The following is a 22,152-nucleotide window of genomic DNA, read 5'->3' on the forward strand; positions in this document are numbered from 1 at the left end:
TGTAAAAGCAAAATGCAACATTTTATGCTGGAGCCACTGCTTAATGCTGTTCTCTTTTTCTTTTTTTTTTTTTTTTTTTTCCTTCAAATCAGATATTTATCTTTGAGAATAACATCTATTACTGTGCCCATGTGGGGAAACAAGCCATCCGAGTGGTCTCCACAGGAAAGGAAGGTGTTATTTTCAATGGGCTCAGCGACTGGCTGTATGAAGGTAGGACACAACATTTAGGCCAGCAGTTAGTTATGAGTTTAAGTTACACTCTAGAATTACAGGCCTGGCTGGGATTAGACATCCAGCATTGCATTTCTGAACCACGGAGCTGAAAACCTGCTATTCTAACAGCTGCCTGATGTGCTGGACTGGAAATGATGTGAAATGGTGTAAGAATTCTGTTTTCTGGCTGTTTTCTTTCCCTTAGTCCAAAGGTAATAAATCACTGGGCTTTAATGAACAGAACTGCTTCATTATTTAATGGCACCTGCAATCACTCATGGACATGCCAGTTTTCAAATCACAGAAAAGGACAGAAATGGGGAGAGAAAGGGGTTCTATCTTAAAGGAGAAGGTGAGGAAACAATTTTACTTGATTAGCTGTTTTCCACAGAACTAGGTGGGCCTTGGAAGCTGCCCAGATCTTGCCATCTAAAAAAATTTCTGAAAGCAGACTGCAGTAATTGGCTTCTTTCCTGTGAAAATGGGCCTGACCGGCTGGAGGGTCATCTCTGGAGCACTGTTTTCTTTGATCCTTTTATCTGGCAAATGGCCATTTTCAGTGTTTGTGAGCAGCTGCTTGAAAAGGTCGTTAGCTTAGGAGAGGATCCTCACCACCCCCAGTCCTTTTGGGCATTGTAGGCTTTCAGACTAATATGTCAGCATAAAAATTTTAAAACACACACACACACACACATTATGTATATGAATATGTACATGTATAACAGGTATGTATCATGCATCCCTCTCTCTGCTGCTCACTAATGCTGCTGCCAGCTGTTCCTTCTCACAGGGATCCTGGCTTTTGGACCTGACAGTGTCTCTTTCCTGTGACACAGCTTCCCTCTAAAGTCACACTTTCTCCTACAGGTCCCAGCACAGGCCCAAAGTTTTCTTATTTCTACAGAGAGAAAGTTTCTAGATACATCTGTGAACCATGTCCTGTTGGCTGCTTCCAAATCTCTTGAGGCTTCATAGAACAGAATAGATTACAAAATGCCATTAACAGTTAATTGGTGTAAAAATAGGTATCACTACTTGGTCTGTATCACAGCTAGAAGGGGGCCCTTAGACTCAGAAATGAGGGAATGAAAATAAATGAGTTTGTTTGCCCCTCCTAAAAATGCTGATCCCATAAATCAGTGTACAAACTCATCAAACACATCACTGGAAAAATCTGATAGGGGTTTATTATTTTTTATATTTAAATACGTGTTTCTGCTTTAATACAGCATATTTGCAAGTGTCCTCCTTGTGCTGTGCAAGCACTTTGTAACCAGAGAAGTGGTTAAGAAGTTACAAAATGCTAATTTTCCTTCACTTTATTTATAAATTTGCTGGTGAAGTTGTGGGCAGGCTGTTTGACTCTGGAGGTCAAATGTGCCTACTACTACTACCCATATTTGTCTGATAAACATCATTTAGTACATCAGGTCTCCTTGCAGAGTCTCACACACAGCACCACACTGAGAGGAGTTTGTCAAGTCCATGAACTCAGAGCACACCAGCAAGCCCAGGATGACACTTGTTTTGCTGACACCTATTTTTATTCAATTACAGGATTGCTCAGGCAATTTCTTGGCTGACATTGACTTTCAGGTTTGCCCTCTATAATGAATTTGCTTGTTAACTTTATGTTAATGTGCTAGGGTAAGAAATGAATGTGTGATCAAGTACAGTCTGGTTATGCCAAGCCAGATTCTTTAACCTGGGAGGCATGAGGCAGATTAGGACCATTGAACCTGTTCACTGGGGTTATGTTTGAAAGGAATTAGGATTTGGAAATGTCACTTTATCTCCTAATACAGTTTTCATTGAACTAAATAATTCTCTTTTTTCACAAACAAGGTGTAGAAGGTCCCACAGAAAAATCTGATTTAAACGGTCCCAGCTAATGGGAATCCAAAATCAAATCCAGAGCTGAGCTGTGTGAGCTGAGCTCCTTCTCTTGTCATCACTTGTACAATCCTCATGGAGGTAAACCTGGGACTGGTGTCAGGACTGAGGACTTGTGCTTGAACAAACTGCGGGGCCATGGTGCTTTTGGGTCTGCAGTGCTCAGACAGCAGCTTGGATGGATGGAGCAGGATCCAGAAGAAGCTGGATATTCCATGGGGATAAGTGGATAAGGACAACTGAGAAATGAGAGACATCTCCCCTTTGGGGTCCAAGAGGATCCAGTTATGATTGCCAGTGAGCTTTAACCTGGGATACTCTGCCAACACATCATCACCTTTGTTTTTCCAAAGTTATTCCTTTTCTTGGATGCCACCTCTTCAGTGGGATAAACTTGGACCACATTTTAAATCCAAACTTACCTGACTGGAAACGCTTGAAAATTTGGCAAAGACTGAACTGTGCCACCTCAAGACCACTTTTGCTCTTCACCCATTCCTGCTGTGATTTGTAGCCGTGCCTTCCCCGCCTCCCAGCCGAGCTGGGTGGGATGCTCAGGCCCGTGTTTGTTTGCACTGCTGCCGTCTCATCGAGCCACCAGGATGAGTGCTGAGCATATGCAGAAATCTCCCTCCATCTGTGCAGCCAGCTCCAGCAGACAGTCTGCAGAGGAGCTGCGAGAATCAGGATCACAGAGAGCTCAGCACACTCCTCTTCTCTTCTGTGCTCTTTTTGTTGCTGAAGTTCTGTGACCCCTGGCAGCGACAGCAGAGTCTCCTCGTGGTGCCCACGGGGTTACTGTTACAGCTCACAACCTGCTTCTCACTTTCCCCAAATGCAGCACAAAAAATAAAACTCTGCATTTTCTATTTGAGGAAGATGACTTTTAACAAGTTTTATCTACGTAGCAAGAGCACACCAACAGCAATCCCCCCTCCCCGAGCTTTGTGAGAGCTGTTTGCACAGTGAGCTCTGCAGATGGCAACCCAGCAGTGCCACCCTTTGGGGTGACTCCTGACACTTCACATGCATGGCACACCCGGGGGGACACTTGTCTTCACAATGTCATCACTCTTGTCACGACAGAATAGATGTGCTGCACTATTAATCACAGGTTTTTCCTGAGTCCACAAGCACAGCACATCTAGAGTAAATTTGACAGGCTTTTTGCCCTGGAAAAATGCAAAAGTTCATTGCAATTCAAGTTAAGCTCTGCTTTTGTAAATCTGCCAAAGGAGAAAAAATTTCTTCGAGGTATTTATGCTGATCTGTAGACTTTTGATAATATAGTGAAAAACATTTCAAATCAATCAGAGCTTAATCTACTTAGTGCATTTAGCTGGAAGGTTATAGATTGATACATAGATTACTGTAACATGAAAGCATAGATTAAGCATGGGGTTTATTACTAAAATAAGCATTGACAATGTTTTCATAGTCTGACTTAACATTTTCAGAGTTGTGCCTGATAAATGCTTGTACTAAAATCGAGTGATAGCCTATAAAACAGAGTTTAAAGTTCCGCCACTGAAATCAGCTACACATTTAAATGCATAGCAGCAGCAAAGAGTGGTTTTTATTTCAGTTTGCTGTATGATCATTGTTGGTTTGAGAATATGTTTTAGCAATGATAAGTCTTATAGATAATTTTAAAGCAAGTGCTGGTGTAGCAAAAAGGACTTCCAAAGCAATAAGATAAGGGTATTTATATGTTCTGTATGTAAGTAGTAATATCTTAAAAATAACATGCATTTAAAAAGTAAATTGCAGGTAAAATTAATTTCATTTATATGCTTTTTTTAGAGCACTCTTCCACAGAAGTTAATTCTGTCATGGTGTAATTAAAGTGTCTTAATTTGTTACCAAGCACTTGGAAAGGCTGTTCAGCTGTTGTGAGGAAGGCACTCTGGTGGAAGTCACCTCCATGATTCTGTTAAGTGACAAAAGAAGGTTGAGACGTCCCTGTGCTGCAGTTTGGAAATTTTTTGATTTTGGGATTTCAGTCCTGGGGGATGGGGCAGGAGGACTTCCCTCCATACTGGCACGTTGCTGCTAGACCAGGAGCAGCCCAGCAGGGTAAGTCAGGGTCCCTGTAGCAGGACAGGGACCTGCTCTGGGCTGCACTGCTAGAAAGTCCTGGTGTGGTCTCCTTGAGCAAGTCTGTGTTCACAGATAAAGCTGGATAACTTCTGGTGTTATGCTCTAAGTGCATGCTTTGGAAATCAAGGATGTGACACAGTAGTGTGTGCTTCTGTCACTGCTGGGAGGGGAAGGAAGGATTTTCACCTATAGATGGTCCTATGGCATGCATAAAGTGTGACATGAGGAGTTTGCTGCATGTGTCCTCAGATACTAGAGTAGAAACGAGGAAAACAAAGGAATAATTTTTGCATCTTGCTCTGTGGGACATACCTGTGGCTATTAGGGACTTTGGTAGGAATAGCATGTGAGTTAAAAAGTAAGAAGTGATTTTAAAAGGTAAGAATTGCATGTGAGTTACTCCCTTATCTCATGTCATTGTCAGAGGATCAGAGGTAGTCTCTAAATTTGGAAGTCTCTAAATCTCAAGATCATCTCAAATTGAGAATCTCCATTCCAGATTTGTCCTGACACCATGGTTGGGACTTCTCATCTGGACAACTCCTCATCCTCAGACATCAAGAGGGAACCACGCCTGGCAGCCAAGCCCCAGCCCCAGCTCCCACAACACACATTTAAATCTCTAGAGTAGTATGAGCTTTACACAGTCATCCTTTAAAGCTGATACTCTGCTTTGTTGAGCTTAACACAATGGCTGTGTTTCCTTTCTGGCTAGGAACCAGGAGGAGGAGCGGAAAAAAGTCTCTTTTTCAGAGATTACTCCTATGCCTTATTAATCTTCATTTTGTCTGCGTTTTGCATGATCACCAGCAGATCCTCTTGTGTGACTTCGCAGTGACACCTGGTGGGAGAGGCCAGGATGTCATCGTCATTAAGACAATGAAACTGCAGAATTTTTTGCTGCAAGATCTAGGAAAGGCTCCCAATTTCCCCTCACACACATTTCCCTGAAACTCTCTCTGAGCTTATGGGAACTACACATCCAAAGCCACTGGCTGATTCATGCTAATAGTACTTCTGTTCTTTTTGTACACTTTATAAAGAGAGGAAAGAGAACACAGTAATAAAGAAAAATCTTTTCCATAATTTAATCAGCATCTCACAAAAAATATCAGAGGGTAAATTTAGAACATGTATGACTGGTCTCGGAAGTGCAGCGCCTGGCAGGAGCTGCCAAATCAAATATCAGTTATTTTGAGCACTATCTTTTATGCCTAAAGCATTTCAAGCAAGTGAAGGAGACATATTTCTTACGTTTAGAAATATTAATTCTGGGACTCTGGAAGTGGTCTTAGTACTGGGAAACCACTCAGTAAGTCTGCTGAAGCAGTGCCTTACCTAATTCGTCTGTGTGCTCAATTTTTCATTGTATAACGTGAGAATGCTGAAGTTCTGCATGGAAGCAGGAACTTTGGTGATCAAATTATGCCTGAATGTGAAAAAGAACATTCATAATTAGCCTGAAAGCAAGTATGTCTTAAAGTTCCTGTTTAGTGCCACCAGAGAAGGAGATGACATATCCTCATATTTCACAGGCAGGGCTAACCTTTCCCAGTAATTAGGAGCTCCAAAACCTGCTTGGGGAGAATGAGATGAAGAATTAGACTGACTCATCACTGCATTTTTTAAGATACTCTGGATAAATAAATCTCGTGCCATACAAAAGTCATTGCTGCAGACAGTGAAAGAAACCAGCCTTAATGGGACTACAAATTATTCTATTTTGACAAGATATGTGAAGAATAATTGGGACAGAGAATCTAGATCTTACTTTAAGAACTTTCATATTTTCAGTCATAAAGAAAATATTCCATGGACATGGGTAAATTTGCAGTTTTACACAGCTGCCATGGGGTAAGGGGAATTGGGAAAACTTATGGAACTGGGAAATGACACCAGATAGTGCCAGAAATGCAAGTCTAAAAACCATTTATTTGCTCTCAAGCATGTGCTGGTGTTTTTCAGGGGTTTTGGGGGAAGCTGCATGGAATTTGTTCCTTCATTTGTGTGCTTGCTCAGATGAGGTAGCAAAAGCAGTGTGGTGCTTTGGTGACATTGCTCCCATAGCAAAATAGGAAGTTTTCCTGTGGTTTGCATTTGGACATCACTCAGTGCTGCCCATTGTGTTCATGCAGCTGCTGTGCAGCACCTGGGCCATCCAAGCCTCAGTTAGCCATTATTTAGCTGCCTGTTGAAGGTGACTAGATTTTTGTGCACCATTGTGTGCACACTGATTTATACCAAATCTGATTTATATAAAATCTGCCCAGTTTAGTAGCATTCAAAGGATGAAGAGCAGCTCTTGACCTCAGCCATTTGTTTGAAGTGGATATTTCTACCATATAAAATTTCATCGCAAGAAAGATGAACTAGATGCAACTTTATTTTGCCTTATGCACGTTAAAGCAGAGGAAAAGAGAGTCTTAAATTTCACCAGATGATGTCATGAAAGGTTCTGTAGAAGTTCCATCACCTCCTGGCTTTGGTGGAGGTTCCGCTGTCCCAGGGAAACTCCCACTACAGATTGTATCACCAGGAATAGGCTTCTGGCCCTTCTCAGCTGGCAAAGGTCAGGGAAAATTGAACCATTTACAGTGCACATTGTGAACGGCTGCCTGGAAATCAGCAAGCTCCTGAAAACTTTAAAATGTGCTGTTACCTGGACCAGCTTCAAAATCCGGCACCGCACCGTGAGAAACCCTGCCAGCTCTAGCCCAGTCCTTAACCTTCCCTTTCTGCAGAAGGTTGTTTGGAAGGAGGATGCCAGCCAAAACCAACACCTGCCATCCTCTAATTTCTGGATCACCGTCATTCAGGCTTTAGGATGGCTTTTGGAAGGGAAAGAGAACATTATTTGCTGTGGTCAGTGATCTCCTTAGGGCAGTGGAAGGAAGCCAGCTGTTCATCCTGATGCTGCAGAGCAGCCAACAGCTGCCAGTGCCTTAAGAGGTGTTCAGTGGGTGAAGTTGTTTTTGTTTGCCCTGAAGGCCTGGTGTGTATCACAAAATAGGTGTTGTATCATTAGACTCAAATATTTCCAAAAAAAATGGTGCATTGTGAGTTGTATAGCAGAGTTATTGTGGTTTTCTGCTAGCAGACAAGTTCTGTTTCTCTGCACCAATTTTATTTCAGTGGCCTTAGGTTAAATGGCCTTTTGGAGAGCTGTGTCCTCATTTTCTGATTATGCTGGTATTTTTAATAACTAATTAGTGTACCAGCACTTTAGATATTGCAGAACAGATTTTGACCTATGCCACACTAAGTTGAAGTCTGGAATAACTCCCTGGAGATAATTGTGATGCCCTGGATCTGCACCAGGATGCTGAATGAGAGGGTCTTGCTGTAATATTCATGCTTTATGTCCACTTTCAGTGTTTCAGAGGAAATATCTTAAAATACTATTATTCTCAGAAAATAGTGGCATGTTGGAGTCTATTTTCAAATCCCGTCAAATTTAAAAACCATGCTTTTCCTCCATAGAATAATTCCTGTGGTTTGATAGTATAAAATACAAAAAAATGTATTTAGGTGATCAGGTTCACTGCATTTAAAACAAAATGCATCATTTCTATGTTGGTAGAATTGAGCTGGAGAGCTGTGACACATGTAAGAGTCTTTCAGGCTGCAGAATGTTGTAAGAGATTAAAAGAATTTAATTAAATTGTACAAAAATGATGTACAGTATTATAGGGTGGAAATATAGCTGTTAGGGCATGTTTCCCAGGGATACTGCAGGGATCTCTGTCCTGAGGGATTTTTAAGAGTGAATTAAACAGATTTTTGTCATGGGTTGTTGAGATAAACATCAATCCTATTTCAGTGCAAGGAGGGGATTAATACTTCTTTGGGCTTCTTTTGGAGCTAAATTTTTATGATCTTGTGTATAGCTTTGATGTCTTTTACTCATATCTTTGCAGTTAGACATTTTGGCTTCTGCGATTATGAATGCCTGTTTTTTATATACAACAGGGTAAATACACATATACTTCTTGTACATGATGGTTGTAGGGAATGGAGCTCTTTATCATGATAAATTTATATGTGCCTCGTTATTTCCCTGAGGAAAATTGGTCATTTTCTTCTTCTGAGGGTGTCCCTGAATTTTTATTTGAAAAACATGTTACAAAGAAAGAAAGCAAGCTTAATGTTTTTAAAGGGCTGCAATCAAGAAGTGATTACAGAAAGAACAAAGAAATTGAAAGATAGTCATAGAAATTTTATGTTAGTGTGTAATTCCATCAATTTGAGTTAAAAGGTAATTTCCTGTAGGTTTTTTTCTTGCTACAGCCTTGCTTGTGGAAATTAAGGGGCCAGTGCAAAATCTACGGGCTGTTTAAATAACTTTCTTATTTGTCTCACTGCTCCCTGGCCTGAATAAAGAGTCTCTGCCTTAAGAAATAAAAAGAGCAAAAATTAATGTACTCTGTCCAAATTAGGATGAGAGAAAGCTAAATGAAAGGGATGAAAATTCTGCTGTGATTTGTGATTCTCACTAGGGAACTGGCCTGTCCGTTGTTGTATAATAGCAGGGAAATCAAAAGAATATCCAAAATTACGACACAAGTCATAATGTCATTTGTGTCCATCAGCTTATTTAATTTGAAGGACCAAAACAAAACAATGAACCAAACTGAACTACAGTTTAAAAACACAACTCCAAATCCTAATGCCATCTGGAAGCAGTCAGAGGTCAGAGTGGGTCTGTGACTGGAAGAGCAGAGAGAAATGATGTGAAATGTAAGGGGTGCATCACTGCTAAGCACTGGCTGGGGATCTGGGGGACCCCCACTGAGCTCAAGTCCATAGTTTCCTCCAGCAGAGATTAAATCTTTGTATGTGAAATAAGCAAGAGGTTCAATCTTTGTGTGTGAAAAACACCCTTCCATATTCCTGTCTGTGCTGCCTGTGCTTGGTGCTGTGGGAGGCACGATGACCATGCTCAGATCCTGGCACTGGGAATAAAAGACTTTTTTCCAGCAGTGTTCCCAGTACCAGCTCTCCACAGGACCTCACCATTTGAACACAAGAGGGATGTGGGTGATTCAGTGCAGGGAATTCTTCAAATTGTACCAAAGAAGCCCAGTGGTGACTGCAGTGTTGACACCAGCCAGGACATGGAGCTGATCTGGCTGGGTTCTGCTCCGTGTCAGGAGAACTGAAGAGCTAGAGCAGATTTTTAGGGCTATCAATTGACAGGACAGCAGATCCTGAAAGATAAAGCATCCAGGGATTATTTCACCCTCAACACTCAATTAGTTTACATTGCTATAAGTAACTACCATATGGTGCAGCTTCTGCACCAGCTGCTTTCCAGTCTTCAACGAGTACAGGTCTAAGGGGAAACTATGCCACAGAGTTAACAGTAATTAGAAAAGTAGGGGGAAATGGCAGGTTTTAAAGATGATCCTAAAGCTTTTGGATGGGTTAAGCAGTAAAATATAAGTGGCCAGGCATGCATTGGCTGCTGTGTGCCAGGCTGGGGACTCCAGGTGCCTGGAAACACCACACACAGCTGCACAGCAGCCAGTGTGGGACAGCAGGGACCAAGTCCAGAAGGATGGCAGAAACCTTCAGTCCTCTCCTGGTATGAGGACTGCAGAGACCAAGCAACGCAGTGACAAGCAGGAGATGTTTTCCTTCAAATCCTTGGCAAAGAGCAGCAGGCACTGCTCAGACCTGCACCGTTCTCTGGCTCCCTGCAGTCCCTGTCCACATCCACCAGGATTTCTCAGAGTCTGGAGATGGGGGGATACATATTGAGCCAGGTTTCTGCCACCAAGGCAGAGCCAGACCTGCAGCGGGGTTCAGACCAAAATAAACCCATGTTGAGATGCCTGCTCAGCTCCACAGCCTCCAGCAAGAACAGCCCAAACCACTTCTGTATTGCCCAGCCTCTTTGCTTGCTTTCCTCTCTTTCCACTGAAAACAGAGTTTCTTACATTGAGAGCTATCTCCACAGCACAGCTGAGCCTTGTAGAGCTGAGTTTGCTGCCATTCTTCCCAGTTCTTTTCTTCTAAAGGGATTGTGGTCATTCCTGTGTTTGTCTGTGTCATTCTGCTGCTGAATGAACCCTCTCTCAGCCAGTTTGCATACCAGAAAATCATTATTAGAATACCTTGTTTATTTTATTTTTTATTATTTTATTTTATTTTTAATGACTGAAAAGCTGCTGTGCCATATTCTCCACCCCTAAGAAGTTTTAAGACCTTGCATGAAAGTCCTTGCATGTCATTCTGCACTGGAAAAATTTATTCTATTGCTTTGAGTCACATCAAACAGCACAGGAACACAAAATGCTGCTAAGAGCTAAATACTGTAGTTTATTTATAGCTATTTAACATAGTTCTTCTTAACAAGTTCCTTAACTGTGGATTTTGAATGTATGTCTTTTCACTTTAAATGGATTTTTCAGATTTAAGTGAGTGGAAGTATCATATAGTACCAAAGCAAACTATTAAGTGCTCTGTGCTTTTATTCATAAAATTTCCTGTGATGTAGTGAGGTGTCCTAGATGGTTTTGCAACTTTACTGGCTATATGGATATAAGCCACACCAAGAAATTACTTACTCTTCATCTCACCTGGTACTGGTTATACAGCAGAGGATGACCACTGCAAATACTCTGTTGAGCACATTATTCAAATTTCAAACTCTTAGCTGAGAAATATTTCCCATAGTTCAGACAAATTTGCCAGAAATTTAGATGTAAAATTCCCAATTACAGTCTCATTCAGTATGTACAATACCCTTATTCATATATTAGATCCAGATCAGAATTATACAGTTAAGCTGAAGCTGATACCTCTAAAAAATGTACAGATTCCTTTAAGTTCTCTGAGTTTTGCTTCAAGACTTTTTTAGTGTTTTCACTGACTTATATAGTGTTGTGTTCTTGGCTGTCATCGATTAAGCCTTAAATCTGTGGTGCCTGGCCTGTGAACCAGAGAATAAAACCTTTCTTCTGAGATATGGTGTAGTTATATACCATATTTAAATATAAGTACCCACACGTCTCAAAAGTGCAGACAGAGATGTTTACATTATAGTTTAGATGTATACTTTTGATGCATACTGATTTCAAAATTAGTAACAAATAGATCTTGTTTTTTCATTTTCTCAATATCTCAGTCATTTAAAATGAAGACTACAAGTTTGCTCCTTCATGTGATTTTAAAAGCATGTTTTCTCATGGATCATCTTTTCTTTTGCACCTGTAATTCCTTTCCAGGCTGAATATTTTACTGTTTTCTGTTGTTGTCATTCTTTGTATATATTCCTAATTTTTCTTGTTTGTGTTTCATGCATTCTTTTTAAGCTGTTTTTAAATAATTTGAGACTTTTCTCAATTCCAATAAGGCAACAAAAACAACATAGTCTAAAGAGAACTCCTATCTTGAAAGCAAAGGGTTAATACTGAAGGGCACATGAATTCTTGTTGGCAAAAGGGAACAGTTCCAGAGTGGTCCTCAAAACTTCATTAGAGATCAGAAAAACATGCAATATTGCATTAACTGGAAGAAAAACCCTTCTATTACAGGGTTAATGTCCTTAGAAATGTTGCAGAGAAAAATAAACCAAACAAGCCTCTATTAAATTTATTGAGGAAATGGAAAGCAGAAACTCAGAAGACTGTAATTGCCACCTACAAATACCATAATTAGAGTGAATAAGAAGTAATGAAGGAGGAAATCAGAGACAACTCACCTCCTGAGCAGGAAGGTGGAGGTTACATTGCCACCATGTGGTAAAACTGTGGAGAGCTGGAGCAGCTCCTCTCTCCATCAGGATTCGAGAGGAGAGCTGCAAACAGCCAGAAATCTGCATGATTTGATGAAAAAAAATATAGTATGCAAATGGCATCCTGATTGGAAAGAAGCAATGCGAGATTAAATCCTATTTTGCTTTTGATTAGCCTGTGCAGTTGGATTTTCGGTGGTGTGTTTGTGGGGGTTTTGACTTGAATTTTAATACAAAATGCTGTTACATAAAATATTCAGTGGAAAAGTGAGCAGAGTGAAGAAAAGGATAGAAAAAGAAAGTTCTCTTTTTAAAATGATGTCATTATAAGCTTTTTGAGCACAAAAATCCATCATTCTTGATATCTTCTTGAAATCATCTCCAAAGTTTCTGCATGAATTTTGATTTTTTCAACTTCTTCTGATAACTCTGGGATACTTCCCAGTTCTATAATATTGAGAAACATGAGCCTTAGTACTTCACAAAATACGTTTTAGAACAGACTATATGGAAATGTAATCTTTTTGTGGAAGTTCTGCCTACAGTAGGATTTGGGATTCATAAAAATGTTTCAACTTGGTCCACCCCCATGCCTCAACTTCAGCTCGTAATTCCTCATGGCGTGACAACAGGTTGTTGTAGAAATTATTAGGATTCAAGAGCATGATTTCACAGCCTGAGTCAGATGAGCTTTTCACAATCCCCTTTTTGATCAGATTAGTGCTGACCCCTGAGCTGACCCTCAGCCAAGGGGAGCCGGGCAAACCTCTCCTCCCGAGGCAGGGATTGCTGCTGATCCCTTCAGACAGCTCTGCCCTGCTCCACTGCAAGGTCTGCTTCTTGTCTGCCCTGCAGCCTGAACCTTTCCCTGGTCTGTGCACAACATCCCTTGGGTTTATAAAGGGCTTGAATTCATGCTAAATACAGTGGCTGTCTCTGTATTTAAGAGCAGCTCCCCCCCTCAGCACCCCCAGATTTGTAGCTAAAGTGCAAGAAAAAGATGAAATGACCATCACAGCTGACGCTCAGATGTCTCTCTTGGTACAAGTCTAATTATGACCTCCACTGAGGCAATTATTCTGTCTTGATCTTAATGCCTTTTGCAAGCATCAATTAATAAAGCTTCACATAATGTCCTGATAGAATAGGAATTATTACCATCTTTTTAGAAACAGGCAAACTGAGGCACAATTATTGACCTGCTTTTAGATGAGATGAGAGAAATTAGGACACAAAAGTGAAGTGAGGGTTTCACCTTAGTCCCTAGAACCCAAACTAAATTGCAGAGCATTGTGTGAAAACCCAGATGTGGCTGTTTTCAGCACGTCCCTGGGCTCACCTGCAGCACAGACCCCCTTCAGTTGTGGTCACAGGATACGAGTGATGCACAGCTCGGGAGATGTGCCTGTGCAAGCCACTCTGCAGGAAGGCTGGGCTAGTTCCTAGTGATTTCCACAGGAATAAGAACCTTTCTAACCTACAGGGCACCCTGTGAGCAGAAAGCAAATGCCTGTTTTTAAAGCTGCCCCAGCTCTGCCAGACTGTTCTGCATCCTAAAGGGACTGATGGACTCTAACCTGCCTTTCAAATCCCAGAAAAAAGGAGCAAATCACTTCCCTTTTTACATAAATGACTCATAAGCATTTGCCTCCTACATTAGTTTTGCTTTTGCTCAAAGTTGAGTCATTGTCTTGTACTTGATTTAACAACAATAGCAGGAGAAAAAAAAATAGCCATCAGTAGCTACTGCATAAGAGTAGATCAAAAGCAATTCCTTGAAGGAGGCTTTCACAATAGCTAGATTAAACATTTGAGAAACTGGTAAGAAATAGAGCTGAAGAAAAACAGCTCCTAAAACCAAAGCATTATGTTTTCATGCTATTGTGCTTTTAAAATTGAAGGCAACGGTCTGAAAACAGGCATCAAAATAAATCTTACTTGAAGGGAATTATCTGGAGATCATTGTATTTATTGCATTTGTTTTGCTTTTCCAGCCTTTGCCTCAGACTGTAGTCATGGACATGAATTAAAAGATTCAATACCTCATTTTAAAAATTAAACTTCAATTGATTATTGAACTGACCCATCCTAACCCTTAAATTGTCATGTATTTTGGAGTATCACCAGCAGGCTAGAAATGGTGAGAATGGGACAGGAGGCAAGAATTGTGTCCCCAGCAGCTGATGGATTTGAAATGCAATAGCTGAGGCTGTGCTGCCCCTTGGAGGCACAGCACAAAGTTGCATAAGTCCATGAGGAGGGAAAGGATTAATTATGGTGCTTTGAAATGATCTTGTTTTTTAACTCTGCCTCCTCTCTACCCTTCTCCCCCAGTGCCCTGTGAATTGCCCAAAGGGCTGTATGTCTGAAGGCACTCCTTGCTCAGATTGTAGTGTGTGTGATGATACACTGGAAAAATCATTTTCCAGCTAAATGTTGGTCTCTTAGAATCCTTTGGTGCTCCTCACTCCTTTTCCCATATCTTCTACAACTGTGGATATCTCAGCAGCTATAGAGGATGAACAGTGGTGGGATGGGAGGGTCAGGAAGGTGTAGGGATTTGATGCGATTCTTGTCTGGCTCTGTGGAGCAGGGAGTAGATTTGGGGATTTCCTTCCCTGTAAGTTTCCCCATTTCAGCAGAGCCACTGGAGCTGTGAATCTGGCTTGTGAGCACTGCTGATAAACACCAGGCCCTGAGCCATGGTGGGAGAAATTGTCACCCTGCTCATGTGGCCCCAGTGCCAACACACTGAGACAAAGAAGCAGCTCCCTTCTGCCCACTCAGGAACTCAGGATCCTTTTAAAAACACTCTCTGGGGAATGACCCACCTAAAATATTCTGTTGTTTGAGAAACAGCAACCTATGGCTGCTTATGGGACACCTCTTGTTTGAGAGCTTGCCCATGAATTTTGGGCATCTGATTTTGACCTTGCAGCTGAGTGTAATTTGAAGTGGAGGTTGACCTGGCAAGTAGTGAGCCAGAAAAGCTGGGCATGCATCAGGAATGTTTCAGTGCTTTTGTGAGATTTAAAATTACTCAAGACAGAATAATAAACCCCAAAAGGAGAAATGGTAGCTTTAGAAATAGTAGCTTTTAGTGGAGATGTTCTGGCTATGTTAGCAGAGAGCCTGCAGCTCCAGGTGAGAGGTGGGAGTAGCACGAGAGAAGTGCAGTCCTAAAAACAACTGAGCTGCCATTTGTAGCACAGGATCTTCCAATTACTGAGGTCAAAGTTTATCCTTAATGAGGAGATCTCAGCACAGCCCTGCAGAATGGCACTGGAGCTGAAGGAAGTTGCAGGAAGAGTGGAGAAGCCAAGAGATGTGTTTTCCTTCATCCCACTGAGACTCCAGAATGCAGCCCTGGTAGAGCATCTTTGCCTGGAAGAGGAAAAAGGCAGCAACATGATTGATCTAGCCATGTTGCTTGGAGCCCAGGCTTGTCCTTCACTGAGGAAATTGGGTTTAAACCAGCTTCCAGAACCTTCCAGAACCAGAACCTTCTGTTCTCTCCCAGAACTGATGTTGACCTGCATGAATTACTCACTCGGACATCATAGAAATTTCAAAAGCAAGTCCACTGAGTACAGTAAACACCAGATCACAAAGAATTTGGCTTTGGTTCCAGCAAAATAACTTTCCTAGGACATCCAGAGATGGTTCCAGACCTGCCCTGTCCCATGTTTGACCTGACCTTTTCCTGTAGGAGAAAACACACATTTGACAGCACAGCTGAGATAGGGTTTAGAGGGGAAACAGCCCTTTGCCTTCTACACAACAGCTAAATTGTCCTAAAGATGGAGTGACTTCTCCAGTCTGACTTTACTTCTTTTCAAACTTTCAGTTTAATTTAGTGAAAAGACTGTGTACTTTGCTGACCACTTGAAAAAGGAAATAAAACATAAAGTCATTGCTTGCTGCACATTTTTCCCAAGTAAATGTCTATTTTCAACTTAAAGAAAAAAACAATGAACCACAAGTGAATTCACAGCAATTAAAGGAGTGGATTTGGCTTCTTCAAACACAAGTGGACAAACCTGACAGTTACTCCTTGATACATTTGATAAAGAAATTATAAAATAAGAGCTGTATCCCTAGTAACTATGTATTACTATTTATACCAGTTATGAATTTGGACTTAAAACCACATTAAACCATCTGTCTGAGTACAAGAGGCACAGAAAGGTAATTTACAGGCAATTAGTCAGCCAGGTGGTTGCGTTTGTAGCGGTGTATCATGGTCACATTTTCAGTCAGGAAACATAAATCTGCGAAAGAGAAACCAGATATCCTGTTAGCATTCCTTAAAGAAAAGTTCTTCACACTAAAAAAAAAAAAAAAAGAGAAAAATCTGTGTAATCATGGTGTAACAATGCTTTAAGTATTTTCATAAGCTGGTGGAATCCTGCTAAGCCTGATGAAGATGAAACCTTCCACCCAACATGCCAACAGCATAATTGGGATTTATAGCTGCAGGCTGGAGCACACCGTCTTTAGGGACTGGAGGGCATGACAGAGAAATATCACTTGGAAGCAGCCTGAAGAGCAAGTCACAGCCTCCCTCCCTGACAAGCCCTCCCACCCAGGAGGCTTTGTGCCTGCAGGAGCAGGGCTGAGCACCCACCTCGGGCACTGCCCGTGGCATCAGCAGGAAGGTGTTCAGCCAGCCCAGAGCTGCTGGGCTTTCCAGGAGGAAAGTTACCAAGAAAAGATGAAAGACAGCCAAGGAAGTCTTAGAAAGAAAGGAAAATATATGTATTAAAATTGGCACCTCTGAGTGTAACCCACATCCAAATATTCCAGGAATAAACTGACTTTGAAAACTGGATTTTAGTGATAAGTAATAAATGGCAAAGAGTGCAAATCACCATTTCTGGTCCTGCTCAGCAAGGGCAATAGCATTTTCTTTGCTATTTCATGATGTTTGCTATCAGAACATTTTGAAGCATTTCAAAACCTACCTTTCATAGTCTGGCAGTGGGAAGGTTCTCAGCAGCTTGTCCTGTGGCCTGGCTGTGCCAAGTGCTCGACAAACACCCCACAAAACCAGAACCAGTCCCCAGACCACTGCAGGGAATGGTGAAATATTGCTCAGCCATGGCCTCAACACAGCAGCACTGCTAATGTCATAGATGTTGAGGTAAAAACATACTGGTGGAAAAGGAGCTGCTATAATTAGTCTTTTTTAAATGTTTGTGGAGTTTTTTGGGGGGTTTTGGGGGTTTTTTTGTTTGTTTTGCAGGTTTTTTGTTTGGTTGGGAGTTTTTTTGTTTCTTGTTGTCGGTTTGTGGGGTTTTTTTGGGGTTTTTTTATGTGGGAATTGTCCTCAGTACCAAATAGGAAGTTTTTTAAGGGTAGAGCAGTCTACGGTGACCTTGAAAATTAAGATTATGCTACATTAGGTATTGTGATCTGTTGGGTAGATAAAAATGGAGCCATCTCTATCCTGCCAATAAGTGCAACAGATAAAGAGGGGAAAGGAGGGTATTTCTTTCCAAAGCCACCCTTAATCAGCAAAAAACAGCAGACAAAATTATCTTTGGTAGATGGGGATTTGTGCAGTGTGGGTTACATTTATTATCCAGCAGGTTATAAGCTGTATTTTAATTTCCGGTATTTTCCTGCTACATCTGAAGGAACAATACAAGCTGGATCCACTGCATGTCATTTATAAGCCTGTGCATGTCATTTATATGGTAATGGGGGAGTTCACCCTCATCCCCAGTGATTTCTGCAAAATTCTGCATGCTGGTTCTCAGCATATTTAGCTTTCTCCAGCGTAAATTAAAATGCACATTCATGATCTTTGAACAAAGCGGGCAGGGATAATTGGTAATTTGAGCCTGTTCTGTACAATGCAATTCAAAGTAATACTTATAATTTGCAGTTAATTAATCGGGGTGGTTTTTTTCCTTAAAATTCTTAATTGCCTTTCTATGATATTGATTTTTAATAAGTTTTACTCCTACCAGTTTTAGTTCCAATTATACAGGCAATTTCTTGTCACTGTTACTGCATGGCCCTGCGTGTGTTTATATGTACATTTCTGTATATTTTGGAATACTTTTCAGAAATTTTTATGTGCTGGTTTAGGGATAGAGTTTTTGTTGGCTGAAATTAAAAAGTTGAAAATAATGGAATCCATGTACAGTCAAGAGAAACAAGGTACAAAAGGGAATAGAAAACTCAAATCAATACAATGAAATTTTTAAAGAATTTTAAATATCTGGAATTCCATTGCCACATTTAAATACCTGGAACTCCATGTCAAACTCATTTGGTGTTTAATTCACTATCCAATTAAAACTCTCTGTAGAAGACTCTAATTGTTGTAGCTTTAAAGTAAAAGCAGCAATCATTAGAGATACAAACTTTGGGCTCGCTGAGGAAATTCAGATGGTCATAAATTCAAAAATACTAATATTAATGAATATAGACGTACATGGGGGTGGTGCCTGTGATGGGAAATATGCCACGAGCACCCCAAGGCTGACCAAGCCCAGCCCTGTCCAGCCTGACCTTGAATGACCAGAGGCGAGGCATCCACCACCTCTCTGGGCAACTTGTGCCAGAGCTTCATCACACTCATTGTAAAAACTTCTTTCATATATCTAATCTACCCTTCTTCAATTTAAAATCATCACCCCTTTTGCTATCACAACTGGCTTTCTAAAAAATTTGTCCCCATCTTTCTTACAGGCTTCCTCCAAGTACTGAAAGGCTGCAATAAATTCTGCCTGGAGCCTTTTTTTCTCAAGGCTGAGCAACCCCAGCTCTCAGCATCCACAGCAGAGGTGCTCCAGCCCTCTGATCCTCTTCCTGGACTCCTCTGGCCCCACTGGAAATTCCCCACTGGGCATTGTGCACACCAACCCCACTGGGGTTTATTTCCTGTCTCACTTATGGGAGTTTCTAGGCTGTCACTGACAACCAGCGTTGCACAGACCTGGTTTGTGCCCCTGCCCCAGGGGCACAGCTTTCCTCTTATTTTATCAGTAGGTTTAGGATTACTGCACTGGAGTCTACAGATCAAAAATATAGATAAAAGAAAGTATTTCCAGGCAGCAGGGATAAAAGAGATTTTGATGCGTGGACATTATACTGCAGGGATGTTTGTGTTTTCTTTATTCTTACCTGGGTCCAGAGTGGATGACCTTCAAAACACACACCTAGGAAAGAGCAGAATTGTGCTCAACATGTAAGTGCCACAACTCTGATAAGCACAGTCATCAAACCCCACTGATCCATCAGTGGCATAACCTGATTACATACTATTGGTTTCATTAATAATAAATGTTCCTCTTATTTGATAAGAACATTTTTTCTGAATTATTGCTGTAAGCTAATTTGAATTCTGTTTTTATCCAGCTCTCTTTTTTTATTATTCCTTGGTGATTCTATTGATCTCAGTAGTTCCTCTGATTATTCATTCCTGTAAAATCAGATTCACCCTCTGAGTCATTATTGAGCTAAATCTCTCAGTTCGGCAGGTCCTGAGTCACTGTTCAAGTTGAAACCTCTGGGAATATTGCCATAACAGGGCAATATATACCCAGAGTGGTTTTTTAATGGCTGTTCAATGACTTCAGCTGTTTAAACTGGGTAAGGAATTAGGAGCTAGACTAAATTCAGTCAATGTGCTCCAGTTCCCATTTCATAAAGCAGGGCTGTATTTTGCAATATTAACTGACATTTATTAGCACTCAGACTAGGTGACTAGCAGGTGCTGCTCAGGGTGAATAAATCATGCAAGCAATTCACATGAAAGACAGCTTGTGCAAGTGCTGATAAAAATCCATGGGGTTGAAGAATCAAGTTCTTTAATAGCAATGTCAGGCTGTTCAGTCTCCTTATCTCTCATATTTCTTTATGAAACATTAAAAGAGATTGCTTTTGGGCACTTGTGTTCTTGAACTATTGCAATCGTCTAATGAATTTTTGATTCAGAGGGTTTTGTGATTACTAACTTTCCTGATACATCTGTAGCTATTGAAATGGATCCCCTGTGTCAAAGCTGGCTGTCCATCTTCCTCCTATCATAAACTCCACAGGTTCATTAGACAGAACCTGTAACTTTTAATTTAAAGGAAAGGTGAAGCTGAAGCTGCTTGAGCATGTCTGAATAGAGAAATATTCAGCATATAATGAAAGCCCTGATTTGTCTCAGTGCATTGCACAGATAAGCAAATTGCATTTCCAGCACAGCAACCTGTTCAATGGCATCAGAGGGGTAAAGAAGAAAAGGATTTGTCTGTAAGGAGCCCTGCTGCATTTGGGCCATGTGAATTCTGTCTGCTCTGGGTCTTCAGCAACTGAGAAGGTACAACAGGACCTTGCAGTGAGCGTTCACTCTCACATCAGTGACCTGCACTGCAAATTGCTCAGAAGACTTCTGCCAGGAAATGTTTTTACAGATTTAGTGCCTTTAGTAACAGGCTTTCATGAAGAGCTGACAACAGGCTGTGGGTTTAAGTTTTGTGCCAGGAAAAACACATTCTTATACATTAGTGGTAGACAGCAGTTTCCCGCTGCAGATGGGCTTCCTAGATGCATTTTCTCTTTGGAGTGAGTGCTGGAAACTGGAATAGCTGAGGATAAGATGGCTAATATTTCTATTTTCATAATTCAAACCCCATTTTCATTATTACATCTGGACATGCAGACAGATCACAGACCTGCCGGCATCTGCACGTCAGTCTTGTCACCATGGTCCAAAAGTTGTTACTGACACTGAGAATGACTCATACAACCAAAGGACACTTACTAATTGTTAGAAGCAGTTGTGTGCATTAATCATTAATGCTTTTGAAAATCAAGGATTCCTAAGGATGGGGTACAGGTGACAAAAACCCAGAAGCACAGAAAAAGAAACTTCTAAAAAGAGGAGCGGGAGGATATGGAGGCAACTCGACATTTTTCTGCTGTGTTTATTTGAAAGAGGACAGCTTTTATTAAAAATCAGGCCCCAAAATACTGATGTGCCAACAGGACAGTATGGCTTAATGTATGACACGTGGTAACCCTGCCTGCCTGTGAGATTGCTCTGGGAGGTGCCACCTCCTGGGGAATTGCTCGTTGCTCCTGCTGGGCACACAGGATCCATGTGAAACCTGGAGGACAGCTCCTCTCCAGGGCTTTTTGCTCCTCAAGTGGAATTTTTAGAGCTGAGTGCACTCAGTGTGTCACAATGTGAAGGTGGCCTGGAGGAGACACTCTGACTATTTTCAAATAGTGGAATTCTTCTCTTATTTGTAAGAATCCACCTGTATGTCTCAGATGACTTCTCATACTTGTGTGTGTCTGTTTTGATAGGTGGTTGATTTGGGCTTTTTTCCATTTTTGGGCTTTTTTTTTGCATAATTGAGGGAGATTTTAAACATTCATAATTTCTTAGTTATTACAGTCTGAGCTTGGCCTCCTGTGTGTATTCTGTAGGGGCTGTAGAGGTGTACCTGAAGATAGGATCAGGCAGGTTTTCAATAAATCCAGCTTTTGAAGCCTCCAAGCAAATCAAACAGTCAAGAAGGTCTGGCATCTACTTGCCAATAACCTTATAAACAACATTCCTAATGCCCTGACTCATGGCAAGCACAGAATCCTTTAGTGTTGGAAACACAACAAGAAGACAACACACAAGAAACACAACACATTAGAAGAATCAATGGGTCAGGGAGATAAAAAGCCAAAGAAATAAAACCAAAACCAAAACAAGAAAACCACATCAAAATAACAGTTTTGAAATAGGGCAAATTGTCTGTCAGGAGCTTGGTCCCATGCTAACATGATCTTGTCCTGCTTCTTGGGGATCAGTGTCCTAAAGATTGTCCTAGAGAAACATTGCTGGTTACTGCTGGTAGCTGGGAGTATGGATGAGGAGGCCAGGTTGGAGTGGTCAGGATTTGGCCAGGCTGCCTGGCAGATTTGCCTCTGATGTGCACGCTCTGGCTTTGCTGGACACTCTTTGCTCTTCATTCCTGTGTGTTCCCTCAGGGATCCTGGCCAGGTACCAGCGAGCATCCCACAGTGACTTGTCTGCTTCCAGAGCATTGCAGCTTGTGGTGTTGTCACCCAGAGCCACGTCCATCTCACAGCAGTGAAGGTGGACCACAGCCCATTTGTGTCCACATTTAGTTGGGTTTGCCTCTTTGCCAAGCCTGGGCTTGGCTCAGGCTGCACAGCAGCTCTGGGGCCCATTAGAGATG

At 41.4% G+C, this 22,152-nt stretch overlaps 1 protein-coding gene across 2 annotated transcripts in view; it reads left to right on the top strand.

Moving 5' to 3' along the window:
* The window catches only part of DPP6 (dipeptidyl peptidase like 6), a 394,434-nt gene that overhangs the window by 312,882 nt on the left and 59,400 nt on the right, over window positions 1–22,152 (top strand). For both annotated transcript variants that reach the window (XM_053979702.1, XM_053979712.1), the window contains exon 8: window positions 93–213. In XM_053979702.1, coding sequence (XP_053835677.1) covers window positions 93–213 — 121 coding nt within the window. The remainder of the gene's footprint in view (window positions 1–92; window positions 214–22,152) is intronic.

The sequence above is a fragment of the Vidua macroura genome, chromosome 1, assembly GCF_024509145.1.
Source record: "Vidua macroura isolate BioBank_ID:100142 chromosome 1, ASM2450914v1, whole genome shotgun sequence".
In the NCBI taxonomy this organism is placed as follows: domain Eukaryota; kingdom Metazoa; phylum Chordata; class Aves; order Passeriformes; family Viduidae; genus Vidua; species Vidua macroura.